Consider the following 27,591-nt stretch of genomic DNA (forward strand, 5'->3'; position numbering starts at 1 on the left):
CTGAACAGTTTTACTGCATGTGAAACTAAAGTCACAACGTGCTGTAATGACAGTAGGACTAAATAAAGGAAGGGAAGTGTTTACTTAATGGAATTGACTATATATTGCCTCCTCATGCATGTGCACACGCATGTACATACACACAGAGTGAACTCTACAGAAAACTAAGGCCTGTTTGACTATGTTAAATGTCTTCACAAGTGCATACAGTAAAGAAAGGCAAATACATTTTCCAAATCTCATTCCACAAAAGTGTGATTCGTAACACACCAAGACAACATAACAAAAACACTTCCCTGGACTTTGTCCTCTGGAAAGCTTTCCTAAACACCAGCCACGGTGAAGCTCTTTATCTTCCCTGGCCTGACACCTGGAGAAGGGCTGATGACAACAATACCAGGTCTTATGTCTTTATTTGGGGTTGGTGCTGCAGGCAGAATCTTCACTAGGGGCCAGAGCAAAACGTGTCACACATAGCTCAAGGGCTTAATTTTAATGCAGGTTTGACTCACCGATGTTCTGTAAACATAGACAGCATGCACTGGTGTGTGTGTGTCTGTGTGTGTCAGATTAGTAGAGAGAGAGTGTGTGTTTCAGGTGATGTGTAGCAATGTGTGTGTGTGTGGGGGGCTCACTCCTTTTCAGATATAATGTCTGTGAAATGTTAAAACCAGGCCAATTTTGCACGTTGCCAAACACATCACTCTTGTTGTTTGACTACAGTAACACAGTAGTAGCCTTGGCCTAAAATTGTCTCTTGTAAATTCATAGCTCATGAAGAATTTCTATCACTATGTTCAGATGACAAATTGCCACACTGGTTGCTTGAGGATATAGGCTATCTTAGAAAATTGGCTCAGCACAGTGTTAGGATTTTGTTTTGTTGCACTCTATGCATTGAATGACGCCGAGCATGTCGCCGCCTAGTGGCGCACACGAACACAGCGCACAACACGACGACCGACACGACTTCACAACCAGAGTGGTAATAGTGTCAAGGCAGAAAGACCGTACCGCTACCCAGCGCCTAAACTCTCGTGTTTGAACCGGATTCTGCTGTCGCCGACCTTTCAATCTGTCCACCGATCTGAAGGCTGTAAGTGCTGTCATCGCTTCTGCATCCACCCCTCCTCTTGTGTAATCTTGTGTGATCTCAAGGCATGGATGTCACGGTGCGCCTTGGCAGAATAAAATATTGTAATCCGAATTGAGTAGTCTACAGTCTGCGACGATTTAGCACTGGTTTACACAATCAACTAACTTGACATTCAAGTTGCAGAGGAAAGTGTAGCCTAGTGCAATTAAGCTGTGAAAAGTGGAAACCGACCTGACCGTAACCGCAACGGATATGTTTTGACTGGTGAGGGTCCGACTTCGGAATGAAGGCGGCGGTACAGACAGGGAGACGGCGGCCCTTCCAGCGGTTCTGCTGCTGTGGAGTTGGGCTTCTCGCGGTCATTTGGCTCGCACAGGTCGCGCACGTGACAGGTGAGTTTTTCCACAAGGAATAATGATGGGTACATTTTGCATAATGTAAATTAACGTATATTATTGCTTGTAAATGTGGGGTGTTTTTTAGCATCACATATTTTTTACTATTCCTTTTAAAGTTGATAACATTTTAGGACATTTTCATATCTTCACAGATTGTATTATAATACCTAAGGGTGGAAATGATCGATCTGTCAGCTCATTCACATTCTTCATTCACTAAATGTACAATTAAATACTGCCATCGGCTAAATATGCAAGATTATTTAATTTCTCGCAAGATAATCATTATGTAACCATATTGATAATAGGCTGTATGGGATGAAAGAGAGAGATTTGGAACCAACAGATTGGATGATCCCCTCCCCTGTCCCATCCCCCAATATTCTGCACCTAGACTGTGCGTCACATTGAATCTTCAGCATAATTTTTTTGTTAACCCTTATTTTACCAGGTAGATTGACTGAGAACACGTTCTCATTTACAGCAATGACCTGGTGAATAATTACAGGGGATGAATGAGCCAGTTGGAAGCTGGGGATGATTAGGTGGCCATGATGGTCAGATTGTGAATTTAGCCAGGACACCAGGGTTAACATCACTACTCTGATGATAAGTGCCATGGGATCTTTAGTGAGCACAGAAGTCAGGACACCAATTTAACATCACATCCAATAAACAACACCCTACACCAGGCGATGTCCCCAATCACCGCTCTGGGATCTTTTTCTTGTCTGTTTGACCAAAGGAAAGAGTGCCTCCTACTGGCCCTCCAACTCTACTTCCAGCAGCATTTGGTCTCCCATCCAGGACTGACCCTGCTTAGCTTCAGAGGCAAGCAGTGGGATGCAGGGTGGTATGCTGCTGGCATCACCCCCCTGCTCCAGCCTGGTATCCTCTCAGAACCTCTCATCTCAGGCAATCACCTGCACAGAACCTCTTAGAGTCTAACCAATTACTCTGAAGGGAACCCAGAGAATACATATCCCTATCAAGCATTGCATTAAGTAACATGAAGACGGATGATTGGAATTGCACCACAGTGAGAAAATAGATAAGCATATAAACTGTGTGTAAAGGGATGAGTGTATGAACTAAAGAGAACATTGATGGCATGCAGTTATTCATATCCTTTGTATGAACAGTGCATGGTCAACATCTAGCTCAACTCTTACACTACGAGGTCCGGAGACTGCTGGTTTTCTGTTCTTCCTGATGATGAATTGCACACACCTGGTGTTCCAGGTCTAATTCAGTCCCTGATTAGAGGGGAACAATGAAAAAATGCAGTGGAACTGGCTTCGAGGTCCAGAGTTGAGTTTGAGGGATCTAGCCTATAGGGGCCCTATTCTCTACAGACCTGGTTCTACTGCTCTAGGTCTCCTGGTTTCCTCTTGGAGGATGGGTTAAAATACTCAGCTATGAAACAACAGATGGTCAGGTAAAATTATTTAATCAAGAGGTGTGTGTGTGTGTGTGTGTGTGTGTGTGTGTGTGTGTGTGTGTGTGTGTGTGTGTGTGTGTGTGTGTGTGTGTGTGTGTGTGTGTGTGTGTGTGTGTGTGTGTGTGTGTGTGTGTGTGTGTGTGTATGTGTGTGTGTGTGTGTGTGTGTGTGAGATTGTATGTGTGTGAGATTGTGTGGGCCAGTCCTGTGATTTTCAGGTTGAGAGAGTATGAGTTCATGTAATGATTCATAGATTAAGCTATGACACAAACCTTCTGACAACCAGTGTTCTGATGTTTTTCATATTCTCCTTTATTAGCTGTCATATTCTTCAGTTTTCCCGACTAAACTTTCACTATCTCATAACTACCATCACTGTTGGTTAAGGGCTTTTAAGTAAGCATTTCACGGTAAGGTCTACACATGTTGTATTTGGCGCATGTGACAAATAAAGTTTGATTTGATGCATTTAACCCATATATTAATTAATAGGCCTAATCTTGAGAAAAAATATGAGAAATTATTTAAGGTATCTTTCTAATGGCAAATGGCAAGATGTGTATTACTGTATAAATGTATTCATTTGCCATGTTCACCATACAGCATCATTCTAGTGGCAGGCCTACTAGTTGCTATAGTAGAGCAATTGTTCTTGAAGGCTTTTTCATTGATTGCCAGTTCCAGCTTAGTTCGAGGCTTGACCATGCAGATGCAGGAACTTAATTTGAGCCAGTTTGATAAAACAGGAAAATCATCCTGCAGAACTAGGAAATGTGAACTGTTATGTGGATTATAATGAATTAAGATTTTTTGTAGGGGTTGATACAGTTTTCCTTAGGGCAAATAAAGTCTGCAATTGTAAAGTGGAAATTATAAACTTTTGAAGCCTTTTTAAACCTTGAATACACTACAAGTTTAGATTTCCTACTGTGCAAGAAAATTCTCAACAACAATGCCTACAATGCACCAGACAGCTGATCTTGAGGAGTGAATCCCACATCTTCTATAGAAAGAGACGAGACTCAGGCCAAAGTCTTCGTCTGGGTCTGGGTTGGAGCCCTGTGTTCTGTGATGTGTGGTCGTGGTGTGAGTGTGATAATGGCGGCACCATCTGTGACAGAGGCCCATTTGAATTTCATATTACCCAGGTTCCTCTTGACAGCTCCACATGAAAGCCTCCGCATCCCCACTCTCAGACCTAGTGCAACACGTTGATTGGACTGTAGAGTAAAACAAAGCGGAGAGTGATCATGAAACAGACTGGACACAGAGAGCGATCAAGCAATCTCTTAAACAACCGGAGTAGAGGGTAATGGCCCCCACCTGGCTGGCTGGCTCTGGTCTGGTCTGCTCTACTCTGGTCTGCTCTACTCTGGTCTGCTCTACTCTGGTCTGCTCGGGCTCTGGTCTGGTCTGCTCTGCTCGGGCTCTGGTCTGGTCTGCTCTGCTCGGGCTCTGGTCTGCTCGGGCTCTGGTTTGCTCGGGCTTGGACTCTGGTCTGCTCTAATCTGCTCTGGTCTGGTCTACTTGGGCTCTGGTCTGCTTGGGCTCTGGTTTCCTCGGGCTTGGACTCTGGTCTGCTCTAATCTGCTCTGGTCTGGTCTACTTGGGCTCTGGTCTGCTCTGCTCGGGCTCTGGTCTGCTTGGGCTCGGGCTCTGGTTTGCTCGGGCTCGGACTCTGGTCTGCTCTAATCTGCTCTGGTCTGGTCTACTCGGGCTCTGGTCTGCACTGGTCTGCTCTGGTCTACTCGGGCTCTGGACATAGATCTCAGTGAGTGGCAGCAGTTATCTCTGTGTTTCAGGTGACAATGACACAGATACAGTACATCAGTGGAGGTCTTCACTGTTGATGCTGTCCTTCCATATATAGTGGTTAATAGCTGAAGTCCAAATAAAGAGATAGGCTATCAACAGAGAGATACAGAACAGGGATTTACTCCGTGAGGAGATTGCAGTGCTGACATGATGAATGGCTTATGAGTGTGCTCATAAAAGATGACATGATCTCCTCTGCTGACTCTCTCCGGTTGCTTCCTCCAGCCTGTATTTTTATTATCTGTCACATCTGCACTAAAACACAAAGCCTTTCAATGTTGTGTCCAATAAGATAGTGTTTTGACTTTGGACTGGTCTTTTGATGAGTCTCAGTGCAATAAAATACTCAAATTACAAATCAGTTGACTAACATTTCAACAGAGCCGGAGTCGTCCGGGTCTCAGCCAGAAGAGGGGGGTGTTCCAGTTCGTTCTAGACGCAGGCTGATGCAGGAGGAGTGGACAGAAGACAACCAGACACTGGACCTTCCTAGACCAGGTGAGTCAGCCTCACAGCCCCAAACCTCTCTCCCACCTCAACCTCCACTGATCCCCATTCTAGACAAAAGTGTATGTTCCCTACCATGTCCTCTGGCACACAGCGTTATATGATTGTCTCCTCAGAGAATAACAGCTGACAGGGACCATTCAAACTGTATAGTATCTCTGTACTCAATAGTCTCCTTAGCATTAGCTGATTATGTACAGATTCCATAGGAGGCCTACAAGTCCTGAAGACACATCGATGCACAAACTGTCTGTTGACTAAATATTTATTTCCCAAACTGTGTGGAACACTTGAGGGGCTCCAGGAGTGTCTAAGCTGTGTAGATGTGACTTAGTGTGTTAATGTGTGTGTGTGTGTGTTTTGGGAAGGCGGTTAGTGAGGGTATGCTGTGTGTATGCTGGTGAACCTTGGCTCTCCCCTGCGGGTTAACTGAAAAGGTAATGTGGGCTGAGGCAGCAGTGCAGTGGTTGTCAGGAATCTGTGCTCTGTAAACTGTGCGTCTCAAACTTGGCTGCCAGACCAGAGGAAAGGTTCTGTATGGAGGGGTTAGAGCGCCATGCCAGACTTGTGCAATGGAAGAATCAAGGAAATATATAAACAGTAAGTAAACACAGTGGAGGACATGGGGTTGAAGACAGATAGGGAGATCTCTGCAGCAGGACAACAGGACTGAGCAATGCACAGTGTAGTGATTTCAGTCTGCGATATGAAAATGTATGAACTGCATTAGATACCACTTTCTCCCTGAGGACACCTGCCACAATCGTTCTAGATTTCCACTTGGCAGAAGAGAACTATTAATGCAATATGTGCACCTGCAACACCAATAAAGCAAGCACTTGATGTGTGGTCTTTCTGTTACAAACAGACCTCCCTCAGTATCTTTGACAAGGACACAACTCCCTTATGGGTCATAGGGTAAATGCAGGTCATAGAACAAGAGGCTGATGGATCTGTGGGCAGGTAGATGACATTAGGTCTTTCAGGGCTGCACTACTCCTAGGTTACAGAGCACAGGGCAGGCTACTCATCTTTATCTTCACATAAATCCCCTATTCTCTGTTTACTCTAACTGCTAATGATTACATAATCCAAACGGCCAGCTCAGACAGACCTCTAGGAATATTATCTTGGGGATAGCGGAAGTGAGGTTTCAGTACCCCCTACCCCTTATCTCCCGCGGTTTCCCCGTCTATTGCTATATCTTACTTTATTTCTCCCTCTCTCAATCGCTCCCTCTCTTTCTCTCTCCATCCCCCCGCTGTGTAACAAGACGGAGATGGCAGCGTCTGCCTTCAGTCGACAACCCTTTGAGGCCAGCGTTGCTAAGCAACTGAATGCTACATTTTGAAACCCAGATAATTCTGTCTTTCAAGCATTCAAAGTGCCGAGGCAGAATGAACAACCAGATCGAGCTAAAAATAAACCGGGGGGAGAAGATAAGCCCATGCATTTTAATAAGGGCTCTATTCAATCCGTATCGTGGAAGTTCAGCGTTACAGCGTGATTGACATATACAGACAATGTTCCCGTATCAGCGGAGACTGCATTCATGGTAAATGCTGCAGATGTCGGCTCAGTCGGAAATGACCTTTACATTTTTATTGTGCTCGAATAAATAACGATGGCACGTGTTTTTTATGCATTCGTTTTTTTCGGCAAGCAACAGAGCCAGTCGGTTTGAGGATTCTTTTTCCTCAGAGATATTTTAGTGGTTGCAGGAGAGAACTGAAAAAGAGAATCTGATAGATACTCTAATGATATTTCCTTTCAAAAGACCTTGAGTTTTGTCAGGGGAGTAATTTATTATGGCTGTCAAATAAAGCAAATGGTCACTAATGCAACCATTAAACATGGGAGTAGTTGTGTTTTTTTCTGAAGTCTTTGTAAATTGGGGAGAATATCCTTAGCTCCCGTCCCGTCTCTCTGGAATCCTTGTTCTCTCTGAGTTCACATTGGTTCCTGATGATGACTTAAAGGTCCTAGGTTAAGGGTGGAGATCACTCACCGACAGCTCTGTGTGTGGTTGAACATAAAATGTGGCTCACAGCTACCCGTCTTCATTTCAGATAGGGTATTAGTGGTGGCATTCTAATTGTTTTACTGCAGTAGTGTCCTTTGTTTCCCAGGCCACCAACATAACATTGAGACTTGACGCTTTAAGACGATGGATAGTTGCATGTGATGTGTATGAACAGGTGGAGTAATCTCCTGTGAGGGACTAAAGTTTATTGATTGTTCTCCCACTGTAGGTCTCCGGTGGATTTCTCAAATTATTTCAGCCAGTGTTTTGTCCGATGAAGGAGGGGTTATTGAGGTTTGGTGAGATTTGTGTGGTTGGATTAACTTTGACTATTTTTGCTCTTGTCGGCCTTTCGTGACTATGTCATAAAATCAAAGAAATGTTTTGATTCGGGATAAAAAATGCAAGGTTGTTGTAGTGAGAGCCTCCCAAGTGGTGCAGCGGTCTAAGGCACTGCATCGCAGTGCTTGAGGCATCACTACAGCCCCGGGTTCGATCCCAGGCTGTGTTACAGCCGGCCGTGACCTGTAGACACATGAGGCGGCACACAATTGGCCCAGTGTCATCCGGGTTAGGGGAGGGTTTGGCCGGCTGGGATTTCCCATCGTGCTCTAGCGACTCCTTGTGGCGGGCCAGGCGCCTGCAAGCTGACAACAGTCACCAGTTGTACGGTGTTTCCTCCAACACATTGGTGCGGCTGGCTTCCGGGTTAATTGAGCAATGTGTCAACAAGCAGTGCAGATTGGCCCCTTTGCCTCTCCTGAGTCTGTATGTGAGTTGCAGCGATGGGACAAGACTGTAACTACCAATTGGATACCATGAAAAAGGGGTTAAAAAAAGGTTGTTGTAGTGGTTTCAGTCTATGTAGTGGTGCTGTTTCTGTTGGTGCGTGAGACTACTTTACTCTGTGTTTCACTCAATACCTTAGCTTGACTCCAAGAAAACCCTGCAGCTTTTTCAATCAATAACATCTCTTTCTTTCCTTCCCTCTGCCTGCCATTCGGTCACACTCTTAAGTCCCTTGCGGCAGAGTGACTCAAGTGGAGATCATCTCACAGCTTTAGCGGTTTAATTTAGTTGGGGGTTCACTTTTAATCCGGAATGATATGGCATTAAACACACACTCAAGCATACTTATGGGTTCGCACACACGCAGGAACACACACAGATTACATCACATGTCCATTTTGAACCCTTCTCTAGTTACTTGATTGGATCATCAATGAAATGAAATAAGATCAAGCCCATTCACAGTGTGAATAAAGATAAGATCTAGTGTCTCAGAGAGAGATCTATGCAGGTTTGCATTTATTGTCATTAATCTTGCTCTTGAGGCAGCTCTGCAGAGGGGTCACTAGCTGTCATAGCCACTAAGTCACAAAATCCGATGTAAACCTAACCCTAACCTTAACCACACTGCTAACCCTAATGCCTAACCCTAACTTTAAATTAAGACCAAAAAGCTCATTTTTTGTCTTCATGAATTTCTACGATAATATAGCCAATTTTGCAGAAATCTCTCAGTTCTTCCTCAAGGGTAAGATTAATGACAATAAACATCACCCTGTGAGATCTATAGGAGACCAGGCACACAGAGATGTAACACTAGTAGATGTAATGAGAGGGTGCGTGGTGCAGAGCGGAGCCTGTGATGCCAGAGAAGAAACACGTGAACGCTGCTGCAGCTCCACGCCCCGCCCTCGCCCCGCCCCCCAGGCTGTATATTTTATGAGAGGTGATTATGTCCTATGTCCAGTATTGGAAGCCAAGCTCAGATATAGTAAATCATCTTACGGCTGGTCTAGTCAATCAGTAGTCCCGTGACAAAAGCCTAGTAAATGGAACAGAGGATGAGCATCCTCACAAATACAATTCCTAGCCAACACTGTCTCGTATGCTTTCGCTCTCTCAGACCTCTCCTGAGGGTTGGCAAGGAAAAATACATATTTTTAGAAATTTCTCTCCAGAGCTGCCTGTCATTTCTCTTTTTTCATATTTCATAAGCCAATTCCATGGTAAACACACATTCCCCTCCCTCCCCCTTTCTCACCATTCGCGCAGCCGTCATTGGCTTCCCACTGCCGCCCGTCAAGAAACCACAGTCCCCAGGGAGAGGGTCTCCATGGCAACTGCTTTCACCGAAGCAACCCATCAAAACGTTCATCTGAGCCGCGTGTTTCAGCACGGCATTTGCATAGACACGTTCAACTGGGGCCTTGTGTATTGGGGCTAGATGTCCTGGGGACCTGGGGCAGGATCCAGATCTGGCCCGCTTTCCAAAACACAGCTATAGGATAAGGAACACAGAAAATGATAATAATACCACAACTACAGCACAGATGTCCTCACACTGATAAGATGCAGATGTGTACCCACGTTCTTTGGTGAGATGCTGCCTCACTCTTTCTCATGATAATCTGACAGACAGTTGACATGCTAAGCTGGGATGGTTTAGTGAACAGGTCCTGCCCCAGTGCAACAGCTGGCCAGAAAGCAAAATAAGCTCCTTTCCCCACAGTTCTCTGGGAGGTGGAAGTACAAGCCGAGTAGAGGCAGAGAAAGGGACCCTCACCCTCTGAGGCTCAGATTCAGAATGTTGATTACATCATTAGATGTACATTATTTAAAAAAAAAAAAATTATTTCACCATTATTTAACCAGGTGGGCTAGTTGAGAACAAGTTCTCATTTGCAATTGCGACCTGGCCAAGATAAAGCATAGCAATTTGACACGTACAACAATACAGAGTTACACATGGAATAAACAAAACATACAGTCAATAATACAGTAGAAAAAAAAAGTTTATGTACAGTGAGTGCAAATGAGGTAAGATAAGGGAGTTAAGGTAATAAATAGGCCATGGTGGCGAAATAATTACAATATAGCAATTAAACACTGGAAACATTAGATAACCATATGCTGTACACATACACACACAGTATAGAAGGACATTGTATAGAAGCACACTGTCATCCTACAGACCTCTAGACCATATGGTACCCTCTCCTCTCTGCTTCACACTACAGATTCAAGGATCAAAATCGAATAGCCTTGATCACATGAGAGGTGTGCTCTCCTAATCTACAGGGAGAAGCTTCAGAATGGCATGCTGTCATAGACTTACAGCACAGCTGATGGCATGTAGTGGGCATACTGTGTAGTATATGTCATGAAGCCTATGTTTGGTAGTGTGTGTCATACATCATGTGATGTGTAGCATGCATATTATAGGAAGTGTGTTTGGTGTAGAATGAGTTGTGCAGCATGCGTCAGACAGCGTGCATTGTGGGACTGGCTCTATAGGCTTCCCAGGGCTGCCTGCCTCAGAGCAGCAGGTCTATTAATAGGTTTGGGCTCCCCAGTTGTTAAAGTTCATTTTCCCCTACGTCTGAGTACTGATTTAGCTGCAGTGCCCTGTGCTCTCCAGGCTGCAGCCTCCTCTCCTCTGCTCGTCACGCTGGGGGGAACCAAGGGGAAGCTTTCACTAACACTCTCACATACACCTGAGGACTGGAGGAGCAGAAACCAGCTGTTCCACACACCTCCTCCTCAGAGCTCTGCTCCTCTGCTCCTCTCTCTCTACACGGCCCAGGGGGCAGCATCTGCTAGCCTGTACAGGTGTCTGGCTGCATGGAGGGAGCAATTCCATAGATCAGTTATAGGCTGCTGTGTGTCAGGCGGATAAGTATGATTTCTTGGAGTCTGAGCGAGATCCTGACGCTTAGCTGCAGCAATTCCTTTCGGACCGTGGAGGAACAAACCCTCAAGGTGCCTCCTTCAGCTATATACTGTCAAAGACTCCAGTTACCCAAGTCATAGACTTTGTTTTTACACTGCTGCTACTCACTGTTTATTATCTATGCATAGTCAATTTACCCCTACGACTAACATGTACCCCCACACATTGACTCGGTACCAGTGTCCCCTGTATATAGCCTCATTATTGTTATTTTATTGTGTTACCTTTTGGATTTTTTACTTTACTTTATTTAGTAAATATTTTCTTAACTATATTTTCTTAAAACTACATTGTTGGTTAAGGGCTTGTAAGTAAGCATTTCACAGTAAAGTCTAAAACTGTTGTATTCAGCACATGTGACAAATACAATTTAATTTGATATAGCATTGTATTCCTTCAGAAAGGATTGGACCTGGAAAGCAATTTGGTGAAATTGTCATCCATTCTTCCAGAAGGCCTGCTGTGCTATTACGGTGCTTGTATCTGTCCTTTACGATAAGAAGGATGATGATATAGGGACAGGAAAGCAATGTTATTACAAACCAATGTGCCAGTTTGATGACTGTTCTGCTTTTGGTCTTGAGCGGCATGACATCCATTTAGTCAGATTAGCGCAAGACTCTGATTTCCTTCCCCCTCTGCTGTTGTTGTTGACTATCCTTTTCCACCTCCATTCTCTCTCTCTCTCTCTCTCTCTCTGTGTCTGTGTCTAACTGTGTTGTACTGTTATCTCTCTCCCCGAGCCGTCCATGAGTTTCCAGAAGATATCTTCACCAAGGAGGAGCTGAAAGCAGGAGCAGTGCTGTTACATGTGCTGTGTGTGAGTGTCCCATAACACACAACGCAGAAAACACACCTGTTTAACACACCTCACAACAACAACCATGATACCATGATACTTTGCAGCCACACAGTGCAATACCATCTGTTCAGATGCTTCATAATATCATTTATCTGCCAATCACAGTGAAGTACACCTGCCTAAATGAACTGAATAACTTAAACACTTCCTTATCACATCCTGACGGATTGTATCTCTATTTTCATCTCTCGCTGTACCTTTTAGGCTATCTACATGTTCTACGCTCTTGCTATTGTCTGTGATGACTACTTTGTCCCTTCCCTGGAGAAAATATCAGAGGTGAGAAAACCAACAACACCAATTAACGTACAGGATACAGGAAGAAGGAGGCACCATGTGCTGCCTTTTATCACTACATTATTACTACTTTTAGTTGACACATTTAAAATCTAAACTTTGTGCAAGACAGGCTGAAGAGGATTTCTGTTATCATGTATTTCTACAAAGACATAGTGCTTCTTGATCATGTATTATGATTGTGTGAGAATGTTCCCCTTGTCTCTGTCCCTGTCAGAACCTGCAGCTCAGTGAGGATGTGGCTGGGGCAACCTTCATGGCTGCAGGAAGCTCAGCACCAGAGCTCTTCACCTCTCTCATTGGTCAGTTCTTAATCACTCTGTATTTCACCTTATATTTCCTGATATCAGTGGCCAATATTGTGTCAATGAACACTATACATTATGCCCAACACTGACTGATACAAATGGCCCATAACTTTCACCATCTTGCCATGGAGCTTCAATCCATCCAAATGAACATGTTTGTGTATCATGTAATGCTACAAATATCCATATGATGTCAGCAGATGTCAATATGAATAGTCTTTCATTCTACATCAACCTATAGAACACATTGGGATAACCGTCGGTTTCATCCACTAAAATGTAATTGTCACTACAGCCCCTCCCACACCTCTCTTTCCATCTCAGGTGTGTTCATCACTAAAGGAGACGTGGGGGTCGGCACCATCGTGGGATCAGCCGTCTTCAACATCCTGGTCATCATTGGTGTTTGTGGCATCTTTGCGGGCCAGGTAAAGACCTGTCAAAGACTACACACCTTTATGGTCTTAACAGTGTAGCTAGCTATGGCTGAAGAGCTTATGAATACATGGAAACGTATTTTAGAAATTATTCTACACATGCACTGGCTGAGTGAACCTGAGGACTTCACCTTGATTGAGCTGTGTGTTGGTTGTCTGTTAGTGGAATCTCTCTGTGTGGCTCCTCCCCCTCTGCAGACGGTGGTTCTGACATGGTGGTCTCTGTTCAGGGACTCCACCTACTACATCTTCTCTGTGCTGGCTCTCATCCTGGTGAGGCAGACAAGGGAGGGAGGAGGGGAAATTAAGACCACACAATCAAATGCATTTAGAGACCAGTATACAGTAGCTTACTTGTGCTCTACAATTACGGTGCTGTATAATCTGCCTGTACATAGTGAAATGATGGCATGAAATGCAGCTGTGACTATTTTAATGTGTTAACTTTCTCTTTGTAGGTTATATACGATGCAAAAGTTGTCTGGTGAGTTTTATCATGATTAATGCTGCCAAAAGTCTCAATGTTACACGTCAGAATTGTAAAAGTACAGTAAAATAGCAGTTTGCAGGTTTTAGGTGGTAGTTGAACTGTTTACTGGTTTTAAGTGGTAGTTGAACTGTGTATTTCTCTGATTGAGCTGTTTACTGGTTTTAGGTGGTAGTTGAACTGTTATCTAGTTTTAGGTGGTAGTTGAACTGTTATCTAGTTTTAGGTGGTAGTTGAACTGTGTATTTCTCTGATTGAACAGTTTACTGGTTTTAAGTGGTAGTTGAACTGTGTATTTCTCTGATTGAGCTGTTTATTGGTTTTAGGTGGTAGTTGAACTGTGTATTTCTCTGATTGAGCTGTTTACTGGTTTTAAGTGGTAGTTGAACTGTGTATTTCTCTGATTGACCAGTTTACTGGTTTTAAGTGGTAGTTGAACTGTGTATTTCTCTGATTGAGCTGTTTACTAGTTTTAGGTGGTAGTTGAACTGTTTACTAGTTTTAGGTGGTAGTTGAACTGTTTACTAGTTTTAGGTGGTAGTTGAACTGTTTACTAGTTTTAGGTGGTAGTTGAACTGTTTACTAGTTTTAGGTGGTAGTTGAATTGTGTATTTCTCTGATTGAGCTGTTTACTGGTTTTAGGTGGTAGTTGAACTGTGTATTTCTCTGATTGAGCTGTTTACTGGTTTTAGGTGGTAGTTGAACTGTGTATTTCTCTGATTGAACAGTTTACTGGTTTTAGGTGGTAGTTGAACTGTGTATTTCTCTGATTGAACAGTTTACTGGTTTTAGGTGGTAGTTGAACTGTGTATTTCTCTGATTGAACAGTTTACTGGTTTTAGGTGGTAGTTGAACTGTGTATTTCTCTGATTGTAGGTGGGAGGCCGTGCTCCTAATGACCATGTATGGAGTTTACATTGTTATCATGAAGTGAGTATGCTGAAACACCTCTCACAAGAGTCCTCAACCCACAGAGCATGTAACTAGTGTCTGCTTGTGCTGTGTTTCACATATGACAGCTGTTTTGTGGTTTCAGGTTCAACTCCCAGATCAGGGGATGTGTGCAACGTCGGTTTGGGGGCCCGGGTCAGTGCTGCCTTGTCAGTGAGGGACTCAGAGACGAGGAGATGGCAGAGGACGGACTCACCTGTAATACCAACATGGTGCTGCTCAGGAAAGGTCTGTATGGATTGGAGCTCCTTACAGCTCTCACTGTCTGAGTGTTAGAAGCTGTGGCTGTTATTGATTTGTTGTGCTCATTACAAGTCTCACATTATAACCGCATCATAATGCATTATACCTGCCTGTTGGCTTTAGGTAAAGTGTTACCCCTCTTCCCATCCCTCCCTCACCCTGCAGGACAACCCCAGGGTCAGGAGTCTCCTCCAGTGGTGATGGTGGACGAGCTCCTGATCCTCAACCCCCACCAGCTGTCCTTCTCCGAGGCCGGCCTGCGCATAATGATCAGCCCCCACTTCTCCCCTCGCACCAGGCTCACCATGGCAGGCCGTGTGCTCATCAGTGAGGTACTGGACTCAGACTGGAGGAACATCAACAAGGGGCTACATAAGCCACTATGGAGAACTAATGTGCACTCTCACTCGCTCTCACACTCTCTCTCTCTTTCCCACACAGAGACAGAGGTTGATCAGGAGTCCCAACAGCCAGCTGGACGGGGATGCCAGCCCAACGGCAGGGGGCACCCCTCTGAAAGGGTTGGGCTCTGGAGGTCTGGAGAATGGGGGCAGTGTGGAGAAGCAGACCCCTGACGAGGCCAGGGTAGGAGACGCAGGGGGGGAGAAGCCAGGAGCGGAGGGCTGTCACACTGAGGAAGAGGAGGAGGATGATGATGGGCCATTCAGGCCTCTGCATTGGCCAGGTGATATAACAAAATCTGAAAATACTCTGGATACATTCAGTAACATTATAAAATGTGGGGTAGTTGCAACATAAGACAAAACCAATTACAAGGGTTTGAAGTATCTCTAAGTGGCCACTCGCCTCTCCAAAGTGTGCACAGTTCCAACGCAATTTCAATGCACTTTTATGACTATAAGGTGCTTTTTTTTAGCTCTCCTAGCTGTGCCGTTGAGAAACTAGAACAAGCACACTTGTAGTAGTTGAATTTGGAACACAACCCTGCATCCCCACCAAAACACAATTACGGTTGTTCACAATACTGTTCAGAAAAACCACGGGTATGACGCCATGTAATCTTGTAACTCTACATCAAACATAGGGATCATAAACGTTGACACGGTATATGACATGAGTTTTAGGATTTGAAAATGTGAAGTACACATTTGGACTCACAGGTGTTTGGATTGCTTTTCTGCCATCAAAGCGGTATTTATTGTAATCCTCAATGCCTCATCTTTCAAAATACATTGCGTCATCTTAATATACAGCATTTCCCTCACTCAGACAACAAAACATTTGTAAAAGTTGCCCAATTAGCGGGAGGGATGGGAGCAACTTCTTGTCGTGCGCGGTGCTCAAGTTCAGAACAGCTGTCAGTCAAAACCCATTCAGAGCTGTGAAGCGCAGAACCAGACCTCTGACGTCATGTATAACAAGTTACTGTACAGCCACTGCTTTCCAATTTTAGGGCTTATTAGTGCCCAAATATGCCATTTTCAACCCGTATACGGGTACGGGTGTAAAGGGCTGCAGACAATTTCCCTGACATTCGCTGAAATTGCATTAGAGGAAAACAAAGTGGGTGTCAGCTCTGGTATGTTCTGGTCTGTGACCGACAGTATATTGTTGTTCATGTGTGTATGGCAGGGGGATGCTGTGCGCGGGTCAAGTGGCTGATCTCGTGGCCCCTGGGCCTGCTGCTGTACTGCACTGTGCCTAACTGTGTGTACCCACGCTGGCACCGCTGGTTCATGGTCACCTTCGTGGCCTCCACCCTGTGGATAGCCATCTTCTCCTACCTCATGGTGTGGATGGTAAGGACCCACAGCAGAGCCGTAAGGCCATATTGGAACTTCTCCTTGAAGTTTTCCAGGAGTTGTAGGATAATATTGAGAGGGTGAGTGTGTGTGGTGTCTCTGTCTCTGATCTAGCTGTGTGTGCCCACCAGGTCACAATCATCAGCTACACACTAGACATCCCAGACTACATCATGGGCATCACCTTCCTGGCAGCGGGCACCAGCGTGCCAGACTGCATGGCCAGCCTCATTGTAGCTCGGCAAGGTACCCGTCAACCTCTCTTTTCAACTTCCTCTCATCTTCAGACTCCTGACCAGCCTCTTGACGTCCTGGTGGTGTAGTGTAGACTGCTTTAGTTTGACTTTACTCCCTCTCTCCTCAGGTATGGGGGATATGGCGTTGTCTAACTCCTTTAGTTTGACTTTACTCCCTCTCTCCTCAGGTATGGGGGACATGGCGGTGTCTAACTCCTTTAGTTTGACTTTACTCCCTCTCTCCTCAGGTATGGGGGATATGGCGGTGTCTAACTCCTTTAGTTTGACTTTACTCTCCCTCTCTCCTCAGGTATGGGGGATATGGCGGTGTCTAACTCCTTTAGTTTGACTTTACTCTCCCTCTCTCCTCAGGTATGGGGGACATGGCGGTGTCTAACTCCTTTAGTTTGACTTTACTCCCTCTCTGCTCAGGTATGGGGGACATGGCGGTGTCTAACTCCTTTAGTTTGACTTTACTCTCCCTCTCTCCTCAGGTATGGGGGACATGGCGGTGTCTAACTCCTTTAGTTTGACTTTACTCCCTCTCTCCTCAGGTATGGGGGACATGGCGGTGCCTCCGGTGACACCTCCTCCTCGGTAGGGGGCTGGCGGTGCACCCGTTTGACTCTCCCTCTCTCCTCAGGTATGGGGGACATGGCGGTGTCTAACTCCTTTAGTTTGACTTTACTCCCTCTCTCCTCAGGTATGGGGGATATGGCGGTGTCTAACTCCTTTAGTTTGACTTTACTCCCTCTCTCCTCAGGTATGGGGGATATGGCGGTGTCTAACTCCTTTAGTTTGACTTTACTCCCTCTCTCCTCAGGTATGGGGGACATGGCGGTGTCTAACTCCTTTAGTTTGACTTTACTCTCCCTCTCTCCTCAGGTATGGCGGACATGGCGGTGTCTAACTCCTTTAGTTTGACTTTACTCCCTCTCTCCTCAGGTATGGGTATGGGGGATATGGCTGTGTCTAACTCCTTTAGTTTGACTTTACTCCCTCTCTCCTCAGGTATGGGGGACATGGCGGTGTCTAACTCCTTTAGTTTGACTTTACTCCCTCTCTCCTCAGGTATGGGGGACATGGCGGTGTCTAACTCCTTTAGTTTGACTTTACTCTCCCTCTCTCCTCAGGTATGGGGTATATGGCGGTGTCTAACTCCTTTAGTTTGACTTTACTCCCTCTCTCCTCAGGTATGGGGGACATGGCGGTGTCTAACTCCTTTAGTTTGACTTTACTCCCTCTCTCCTCAGGTATGGGGGACATGGCGGTGTCTAACTCCTTTAGTTTGACTTTACTCCCTCTCTCCTCAGGTATGGGGAACACGGCGGTGTCTAACTCCTTTAGTTTGACTTTACTCTCCCTCTCTCCTCAGGTATGGGGGACACGGCGGTGTCTAACTCCTTTAATTTGACTTTACTCCCTCTCTCCTCAGGTATGGGGGACATGGCGGTTTCTAACTCCTTTAGTTTGACTTTACTCCCTCTCTCCTCAGGTATGGGGGATATGGCGGTGTCTAACTCCATTAGTTTGACTTTACTCCCTCTCTCCACAGGTATGGGGGATATGGCGGTGTCTAACTCCTTTAGTTTGACTTTACTCTCCCTCTCTCCTCAGGTATGGGGGATATGGCGATGTCTAACTCCTTTAGTTTGACTTTACTCCCTCTCTCCTCAGGTATGGGGGATATGGCGGTGTCTAACTCCTTTAGTTTGACTTTACTCCCTCTCTCCTCAGGTATGGGTGACATGGCGGTGTCTAACTCCTTTAGTTTGACTTTACTCTCCCTCTCTCCTCAGGTATGGGGGACATGGCGGTGTCTAACTCCTCTAGTGTGACTTTACTCCCTCTCTCCTCAGTTATGGGGGACATGGCGGTGTCTAACTCCTTTAGTTTGACTTTACTCCCTCTCTCCTCAGGTATGGGGGACATGGCGGTGTCTAACTCCTTTAGTTTGACTTTACTCCCTCTCTCCTCAGGTATGGGGGATATGGCGGTGTCTAACTCCTTTAGTTTGACTTTACTCCCTCTCTCCTCAGGTATGGGGGATATGGCGGTGTCTAACTCCTTTAGTTTGACTTTACTCCCTCTCTCCTCAGGTATGGGGGACATGGCGGTGTCTAACTCCTTTAGTTTGACTTTACTCCCTCTCTCCTCAGGTATGGGGGACATGGCGGTGTCTAACTCCTTTAGTTTGACTTTACTCTCCCTCTCTCCTCAGGTATGGGGGATATGGCGGTGTCTAACTCCTTTAGTTTGACTTTACTCCCTCTCTCCTCAGGTATGGGGGACATGGCGGTGTCTAACTCCTTTAGTTTGACTTTACTCTCCCTCTCTCCTCAGGTATGGGGGACATGGCGGTGTCTAACTCCTTTAGTTTGACTTTACTCCCTCTCTCCTCAGGTATGGGTATGGGGGATATGGCTGTGTCTAACTCCTTTAATTTGACTTTACTCCCTCTCTCCTCAGGTATGGGGGACATGGCGGTGTCTAACTCCTTTAGTTTGACTTTACTCCCTCTCTCCTCAGGTATGGGGGACATGGCGGTGTCTAACTCCTTTAGTTTGACTTTACTCTCCCTCTCTCTTCAGGTATGGGGGATATGGCGGTGTCTAACTCCTTTAGTTTGACTTTACTCCCTCTCTCCTCAGGTATGGGGGACATGGCGGTGTCTAACTCCTTTAGTTTGACTTTACTCCCTCTCTCCTCAGGTATGGGGGACATGGCGGTGTCTAACTCCTTTAGTTTGACTTTACTCTCCCTCTCTCCTCAGGTATGGGGGACATGGCGGTGTCTAACTCCTTTAGTGTGACTTTATTCCCTCTCTCCTCAGGTATGGGGGACATGGCGGTGTCTAACTCCTTTAGTTTGACTTTACTCCCTCTCTCCTCAGGTATGGGGGACATGGCGGTGTCTAACTCCTTTAGTTTGACTTTACTCTCCCTCTCTCCTCAGGTATGGGGGACATGGCGGTGTCTAACTCCTTTAGTTTGACTTTACTCTCCCTCTCTCCTCAGGTATGGGGGATATGGCGGTGTCTAACTCCTTTAGTTTGACTTTACTCTCCCTCTCTCCTCAGGTATGGGGAACACGGCGGTGTCTAACTCCTTTAGTTTGACTTTACTCTCCCTCTCTCCTCAGGTATGGGGGACATGGCGGTGTCTAACTCCTTTAGTTTGACTTTACTCCCTCTCTCCTCAGGTATGGGGGACATGGCGGTGTCTAACTCCTTTAGTTTGACTTTACTCCCTCTCTCCTCAGGTATGGGGGATATGGCGGTGTCTAACTCCATTAGTTTGACTTTACTCCCTCTCTCCTCAGGTATGGGGGATATGGCGGTGTCTAACTCCTTTAGTTTGACTTTACTCCCTCTCTCCTCAGGTATGGGGGACATGGCGGTGTCTAACTCCTTTAGTTTGACTGTTCTCCCTCTCTCCTCAGGTATGGGGGACATGGCGGTGTCTAACTCCTTTAGTTTGACTTTACTCCCTCTCTCCTCAGGTATGGGGAACACGGCGGTGTCTAACTCCTTTAGTTTGACTTTACTCCCTCTCTTCTCAGGTATGGGGGATATGGCGGTGTCTAACTCCATTAGTTTGACTTTACTCCCTCTCTCCTCAGGTATGGGGAACACGGCGGTGTCTAACTCCTTTAGTTTGACTTTACTCCCTCTCTCCTCAGGTATGGGGGATATGGCGGTGTCTAACTCCTTTAGTTTGACTTTACTCCCTCTCTCCTCAGGTATGGGGGACATGGCGGTGTCTAACTCCTTTAGTTTGACTTTACTCTCCCTCTCTCCTCAGGTATGGGGGATATGGCGGTGTCTAACTCCTTTAGTTTGACTTTACTCCCTCTCTCCTCAGGTATGGGGGACATGGCGGTGTCTAACTCCTTTAGTTTGACTTTACTCCCTCTCTCCTCAGGTATGGGGGAACACGGCGGTGTCTAACTCCTTTAGTTTGACTTTACTCCCTCTCATCTCAGGTATGGGGGATATGGCGGTGTCTAACTCCCTTAGTTTGACTTTACTCCCTCTCTCCTCAGGTATGGGGAACACGGCGGTGTCTAACTCCTTTAGTTTGACTTACTCCCTCTCTCCTCAGGGTATGGGGGATATGGCGGTGTCTAACTCCTTTAGCTCTCTCCTCAGGTATGGGGGACATGGCGGTTCTAACTCCTTTAGTTTGACTTTACTCCCTCTCTCCTCAGGTATGGGTATGGGGGATATGGCTGTGTCTAACTCCTTTAATTTGACTTTACTCCCTCTCTCCTCAGGTATGGGGGACATGGCGGTGTCTAACTCCTTTAGTTTGACTTTACTCCCTCTCTCCTCAGGTATGGGGGACATGGCGGTGTCTAACTCCTTTAGTTTGACTTTACTCTCCCTCTCTCCTCAGGTATGGGGGATATGGCGGTGTCTAACTCCTTTAGTTTGACTTTACTCCCTCTCTCCTCAGGTATGGGGGACATGGCGGTGTCTAACTCCTTTAGTTTGACTTTACTCTCCCTCTCTCCTCAGGTATGGGGAACACGGCGGTGTCTAACTCCTTTAGTTTGACTTTACTCTCCCTCTCTCCTCAGGTATGGGGGACATGGCGGTGTCTAACTCCTTTAGTTTGACTTTACTCCCTCTCTCCTCAGGTATGGGGGACATGGCGGTGTCTAACTCCTTTAGTTTGACTTTACTCCCTCTCTCCTCAGGTATGGGGGATATGGCGGTGTCTAACTCCATTAGTTTGACTTTACTCCCTCTCTCCTCAGGTATGGGGGATATGGCGGTGTCTAACTCCTTTAGTTTGACTTTACTCTCCCTCTCTCCTCAGGTATGGGGGATATGGCGATGTCTAACTCCTTTAGTTTGACTTTACTCCCTCTCTCCTCAGGTATGGGGGATATGGCGGTGTCTAACTCCTTTAGTTTGACTTTACTCCCTCTCTCCTCAGGTATGGGGGATATGGCGGTGTCTAACTCCTTTAGTTTGACTTTACTCTCCCTCTCTCCTCAGGTATGGGGGACATGGCGGTGTCTAACTCCTTTAGTTTGACTTTACTCCCTCTCTCCTCAGGTATGGGGGACATGGCGGTGTCTAACTCCTTTAGTTTGACTTTACTCCCTTTCTCCTCAGGCATGGGGGACATGGCGGTGTCTAACTCCATTGGCAGTAATATCTTTGACATCCTGTTGGGGCTGGGTTTCCCCTGGGCTCTGCGCACTCTGGTGGTGGACAACGGATCATTGGTGGGTTCATTAAAACTCTCTCTCTATGGACATTTAACAATCATCGACATCAGACCCCTCTCATCCTCCTCTTCCTCACAGGTCTACATCAATAACAAGGGCCTGGTGTATTCTGTCGTCCTGCTGCTGGCCTCTGTCTTCCTCACAGTAAGTGTGTGTGCATGCGTTTGTGCCACCATCAGTTACTGTTTCACTAGACATCTGGTTCTGAGCATCATTTAACCACATACCAGGCCATGCCACACACGTATCACACTTCTATTGGTGTTTCACTTTTTACAAGTCTTTTCTTACACACCACAAACACAGTACGATCATAGTTTTACTGGTATTTAAGGTTTTTACAAGATATTTGTTATGGACCACAAGCAGGATGGCGGCAGACAAGACAGAGTATAGTACAGTCTTTCTGGAGCCAGTTGTGGTTCCGGTCTTATGATACTGATGGTTTGTACCATTGTGGCTACCACAGCTCCAACTAGTTGTCGGGGATTAAAGTTGTTGACAACTGTAGCATTTTAGCTAATCTAACTATAACCCTTTTCCTTACCTATACCTCCATCTCCTAACCTGCCACATTAGTTCTCCTAACCTGCCACATTAGTTCTCCTAACCTGCCACGTTAGTTCTCCTAACCTCCCACAGTTAGTTCTCCTAACCTGTCACATTAGTTCTCCTAACCTGCCACATTAGTTATCCTAACCTGCCACATTAGTTCTCCTAACCTGCCACGTTTGTTCTCCTAACCTCCCAAGTTAGTTCTCCTAACCTGTCACATTAGTTATCCTAACCTGCCACGTTTGTTCTCCTAACCTGCCACGTTAGTTCTAACCTGCCATGTTAGTTATCCTAACCTGCCACGTTTGTTCTCCTAACCTCCCAAGTTAGTTCTCCTAACCTGTCACATTAGTTATCCTAACCTGCCACGTTTGTTCTCCTAACCTGCCATTTAAACAAACCATCAGTATCACCATACCGGTGCTAGACAAGTTCATTGTGTGGCTCCATCTATTACGCAATCACCCAGTCATAGCCAAGCTATTCCTTTCTTTACCTCATGCAACTTTTCTTTCCCATTTCCATTAAACCCCTCTCCATCTGCCCATCCCCTGTTCTCTCTTCAAATCCCCCTCTTCCCTTCTTACCTCCCAGGTCATGAGTGTCCATCTGAACCACTGGAAGCTGGACCGCCGTCTGGGCCTGGGGCTGATATTACTCTATGCCGTCTTCCTGCTCTGCTCCATCTTCTTTGGGCAGATGTGAGGCTGACGCTGGGGTCGAAGGTCAACCCTGATTTGCCTTCCTGTCAGCTGCCACGTCTTGAAGTCCTCTGTCTCCCTGAGATACTCTGTCCTAAAGCCAAAAAAAACAGCCTCAGCTACATCGTGCTACAGTTAACATGTGATGTACCACAAACAGGATATCCTTGGGTGACATTGTACACAAATACACGTTTTACTATCCTTGTGGGGACCTAAAACCCTTGCCCTAACCCTAAATAGCCTTTGTCCACAAGGGAGAATTTTCCTTGTTTTACTATCCTTGTGAGGACTTCCGGATAGTCTCACACACACACACACACACACACACACACACACACACACACACACACACACACACACACCCACACACACACACACACACACACACACACACACACACACACACACACACACACACACACACACACACACACACACGTTGTGTTCTTCTATCCTTGTGGGGACCTAAAATGCATTTCCATTCAAAACACTACTTTCCCTAACTCCTAACCATAAACCACTAACCCCTTACCCTAATTCTAACCTTAATGGTAACCCTAAACCTAAATCCTAAACTTAAAATAACCTTTGTCCTCGTGGGGACGTGGGAAATGTCCCCACGAGGGACAACTTTCCTTGTTTCACTTGTGGTGACTCTTGGGGATTTTAAGGTCCCCTCAAGGATAGAAGAACCTACTCACATACACACACACGCGCACACACACGCACACACACACACACACAGCAGTCTTTTCTATAGCACAAACCTTTTTCTTCCGAAGTTTGTTGTTTTCATACTTAGCAACACCTAATGTTCAGCAGTGACCAATGGAAAAATAATACAGTAGACTAATCCTCGTTTCTTGACCTTACGTTTGGAACGCCCAGTGTTTGTTTTCAATGTATGCCCTAGCTGACATTACCTTGTTGTGTGGTGATACAGTGTGTACATTTGTGCAAATGTGTAGCAGTGCTGGGGTACAGTGGAGCATAGAACTGTCAGTAAGGTACTATGAACGAAGCAATAAGAAAAATGAACGCTGTTAATGTGTCATAGACTTATAATAGAAGAAGTATTCGTAAGAGATGCAGATTATGTGACTAGAATTTGTAAAGTGACTGACCGAGTTCCTCCAAAGAGGATTCATTAATAATTTTTTGCCTCACTGCTTTTGAACATGTACTGTTACAAACTAAGTAAATAATAGGCTAACGTGAAATCTACGATTTTAGCATTTTTAGAAGTGTTATTACTATTGACGACATGTTTCTATGAGTGTCACAACCTTTGATATCATGCGTACGGGTCTGTGGTAATAGTTCACTACGTTTAGGGACGATCATTGTTTGTATTACTGTACAATGATTATTAGGTCTACAAGACCATACTTTTTACTGTTTCTAAATGTTTACTAAATATTTTACATAGTTTTACAAAACATTTATGTCAGACAGACTAGATTTGTGGTGTTTTTGATATAAGCACTAAATAACATATTCTTCCCATGATATTTGTGAGAATATCATATACTGTAACTGAAAAATGAAGTATATTTTTGTCACTTTGGAAAGTGATACTAAATAAGACTGACACTTCAGATCAGCACAGTCCACCTATATCTGATGAAAGGAGAATAAGGTTATATTGAATTGTATCACTTTCTAAGCCACTATTCTATTTAAGCCAGCTAAGATCCTTTTTAGCACTGAACCGCCTTGATTTAGAATCTTTATTTATTATTTCCAAGAGATTTTATATATTTCTTTTGTCAAGTGCTTGTGATTACAATACTTAATGGTTTGCTCTGCAAAATAGTATATTCTCAAAAACGTATAGGTATTTATTTACAGGGTAGATATGATTTCCTGAAATCATTTAGATTTCAGATCAGATCAAATGACTCAAACTTTTTGCCAAATGAAAGGACTGCAGAATACATTCTTTATGTGATCGAACTATTGCACTGAACGAAAACATAAATGCAACATGCAACAATTTCAAAGAATGTACTGAGTTACAGTTTATATAAGGAAATGGAAATAAATTCATTAGGCCCTAATCAATGGATTTCACATGACTGGGCAGGGGCACAGCCATGTGTGGGCCTGGGGGGCATAGGCCCAACCACTTGGCAGTCTGGCCCACCGACTGGGCAGCCAGGCCCAGCCAATCAGTATATGCTTTTCCCCACAAAAGGGATTTATTACAGACAGGAGTACTCCTCAGTTTCATCAGTTGTCTTGGTGGCTGGTCTCAGACGATCCTACAGGTGAAGAAGCCGGATGTGGAGATCCTGGGCTGGCGGGGTTACACGTGCTCTGCGGTTGTGAGGCCGGTTGGATGTACTGCCAAATTCTCTAAAGGGACGATAGAGGTGGCTTATGGTAGAGAAATTAACATTCAATTCTCTGGCAACAGCTCTGGTGGACATTCCTGCAGTCAGCATGCCAATTGCACGCTCCCTCAAAACTTGAGACATCTGTGGCATTGTGTTGTGTGACAAAACTGCACATTTTACAGTGGCCTTTTATTGTCGCCAGCACAAGGTGCACATGTCTAATGATCGTGCTGTTTAATCAGCTTCTTGATATGCCACACCTGTTAGGTGGATGGATTATCTTCGCAAAGCAGAAATGCTCACTAATAGGGATGTCATGAAATTTGTTTACAAAATTTGAGAGAAATACGCTTTTTGTGTGTATGGAACATTTCTGAGATCTTTTATTTTAGCTCATGAAACATGAGACCAACACTTAACATGTTGCGTTTATATTTTTGTTCGGTATAGTTCTGCTCTTTGATTTCAGCCACTCAACATTTTTTACATTTCAAATTAAGGAGTAGAGGAGTAGAGACTGTTGAGTTGTACAGGCTGGTTGCTGGTGCTGCTAAGTATCCCAGGTTTAGTCACCTGTCGTATGTCCAGTGTAGTCCTTTATTAAGTACCTACTGAGATAGGAAGACCACCAAGGAGTCCCCACTACCAACCAACCAGTCATAAATCCTGCCTCTGTTAGCAGTTCAGGTCAGAGCACCAAATAAAACCCTGATTTAGTTCTCACATGGAAGATCTGTGTTTGTAGTGTGTTGTTCCTCAGTGTTTTATTCTGTTAGGTTGGAGCCGCCAGATATTCCAGCACTGAGATTCGTTACTTTAGACATGATCTCTGATCATTGAGAACTTTTGTATGTTGTTGAGTGCAATAAATAAAATCTGTGCAATAACAATCCATGTCTCTCTCCTTAAGTCCTTAAGTTACTGTACATACAACTGTTAAGCTCTGAGAAGTGATGGGTGGGGCCCACTGGGCACAGACTGCAATTCAATGTCTATTCCACGTTGGTTCGACATAATTTCATTGAAATGACGTGGAAAGAACGTTGATTCAACCAGGGTGTGCCCAGTGGGAAGACAACAGGGGAAACAGTCCCAGTGTCTAGCTCTACCTTTCACTGATTCCAGACCTGTCGTTTACTCATTAACCCCTGAGGAGCTGCAGTAAGCTGTTACTAGCCTGTTAGTCTCTCAAAGCAAATACATCCTTCTGATAAGAGTCCAGAGGGAGCCATGCAGACAGAAACCCATCTCTGCTTACCATATGCTGCACACACTGCCATCCACTCATATACAGTACATGCACACATGCTGCAAGTACGTACGCACACACATGTTTCCCATTGCAGTCCTAATGATGAACAAACATATTGGGGACTGAAACCCCCATTTCCTTATCATCATTTGGATCCACAGATGAGAGGCTGGTAAATTGAAAATAACAAGGTAATTAAGTTTTCCCAGTTATAACAACAGATCATTTTCACAACATATCCAGTGTGATATGGCATCATCCAATATGATACATTGTTCCTGGTGCTGTCAGGCACCAAACACAGCAGATGAAAGGGTTGTAAAAGTCATTTCATCCTTGTCATTGGACCAGCCCTAGTTGGGGATGTTAAATATAACAGCCAATCCATTCCCACTGCCAGCACTCTGAGCTCACAACAATATACAACTGTATGAATATTGTGTTGCAAATCACACGGCAGAAAACAAGTACAGAAAAAATATTAATTGAAAGATGATCTAGGGTTCAGATTTGAAATTCTGAAATACAGACATGCAAACTGGTGGAAAGACTGTGTGTGTGTGTGTGTGTGTGTGTGTGTGTGTGTGTGTGTGTGTGTGTGTGTGTGTGTGTGTGTGTGTGTGTGTGTGTGTGTGTGTGTGTGTGTGTGTGTGTGTGTGTGTGTGTGTGTGCATGCGTGTGAATTAGTGAGAACAGAACTATGTAGACCTACAGTTTAACCCAACTATATTAAATATAATAATATATTCTAGATATCGTGCTCTTATTTATCATCATGTGTATGAGCCCAATCAAGATTTCCAGGGTGATTACTTTGCCATGCACTTTAATAAACGCTTTATTGACATCTGTAAACATTGAGAAGTGTTTATCTAAATGTGCTCATTTACTGGAGTA

The 27,591-nt window shown here is 45.0% G+C and overlaps 1 protein-coding gene across 1 annotated transcript; it reads left to right on the forward strand.

Annotated features, from left to right (window-relative positions):
* The first annotated feature begins 370 nt into the window (after positions 1 to 370).
* LOC123725195 (sodium/potassium/calcium exchanger 3) lies at positions 371 to 26,332 on the forward strand. Its single transcript, XM_082958232.1, has 17 exons — positions 371 to 1,488; positions 5,132 to 5,248; positions 11,763 to 11,839; positions 12,086 to 12,160; positions 12,396 to 12,480; positions 12,811 to 12,914; positions 13,122 to 13,196; positions 13,382 to 13,407; positions 14,287 to 14,340; positions 14,447 to 14,589; positions 14,770 to 14,936; positions 15,046 to 15,289; positions 16,198 to 16,364; positions 16,499 to 16,613; positions 21,729 to 21,841; positions 21,923 to 21,988; positions 22,994 to 26,332. Exons 1-17 carry the CDS (start codon positions 1,380 to 1,382, stop codon positions 23,102 to 23,104), a joined length of 1,848 nt encoding a protein of 615 aa, XP_082814358.1. The 5' UTR covers positions 371 to 1,379; the 3' UTR covers positions 23,105 to 26,332.
* Positions 26,333 to 27,591: the final 1,259 nt, after the last annotated feature.

The sequence above is a fragment of the Salmo salar genome, chromosome 11, assembly GCF_965601325.2.
Source record: "Salmo salar chromosome 11, fSalSal1, whole genome shotgun sequence".
In the NCBI taxonomy this organism is placed as follows: domain Eukaryota; kingdom Metazoa; phylum Chordata; class Actinopteri; order Salmoniformes; family Salmonidae; genus Salmo; species Salmo salar.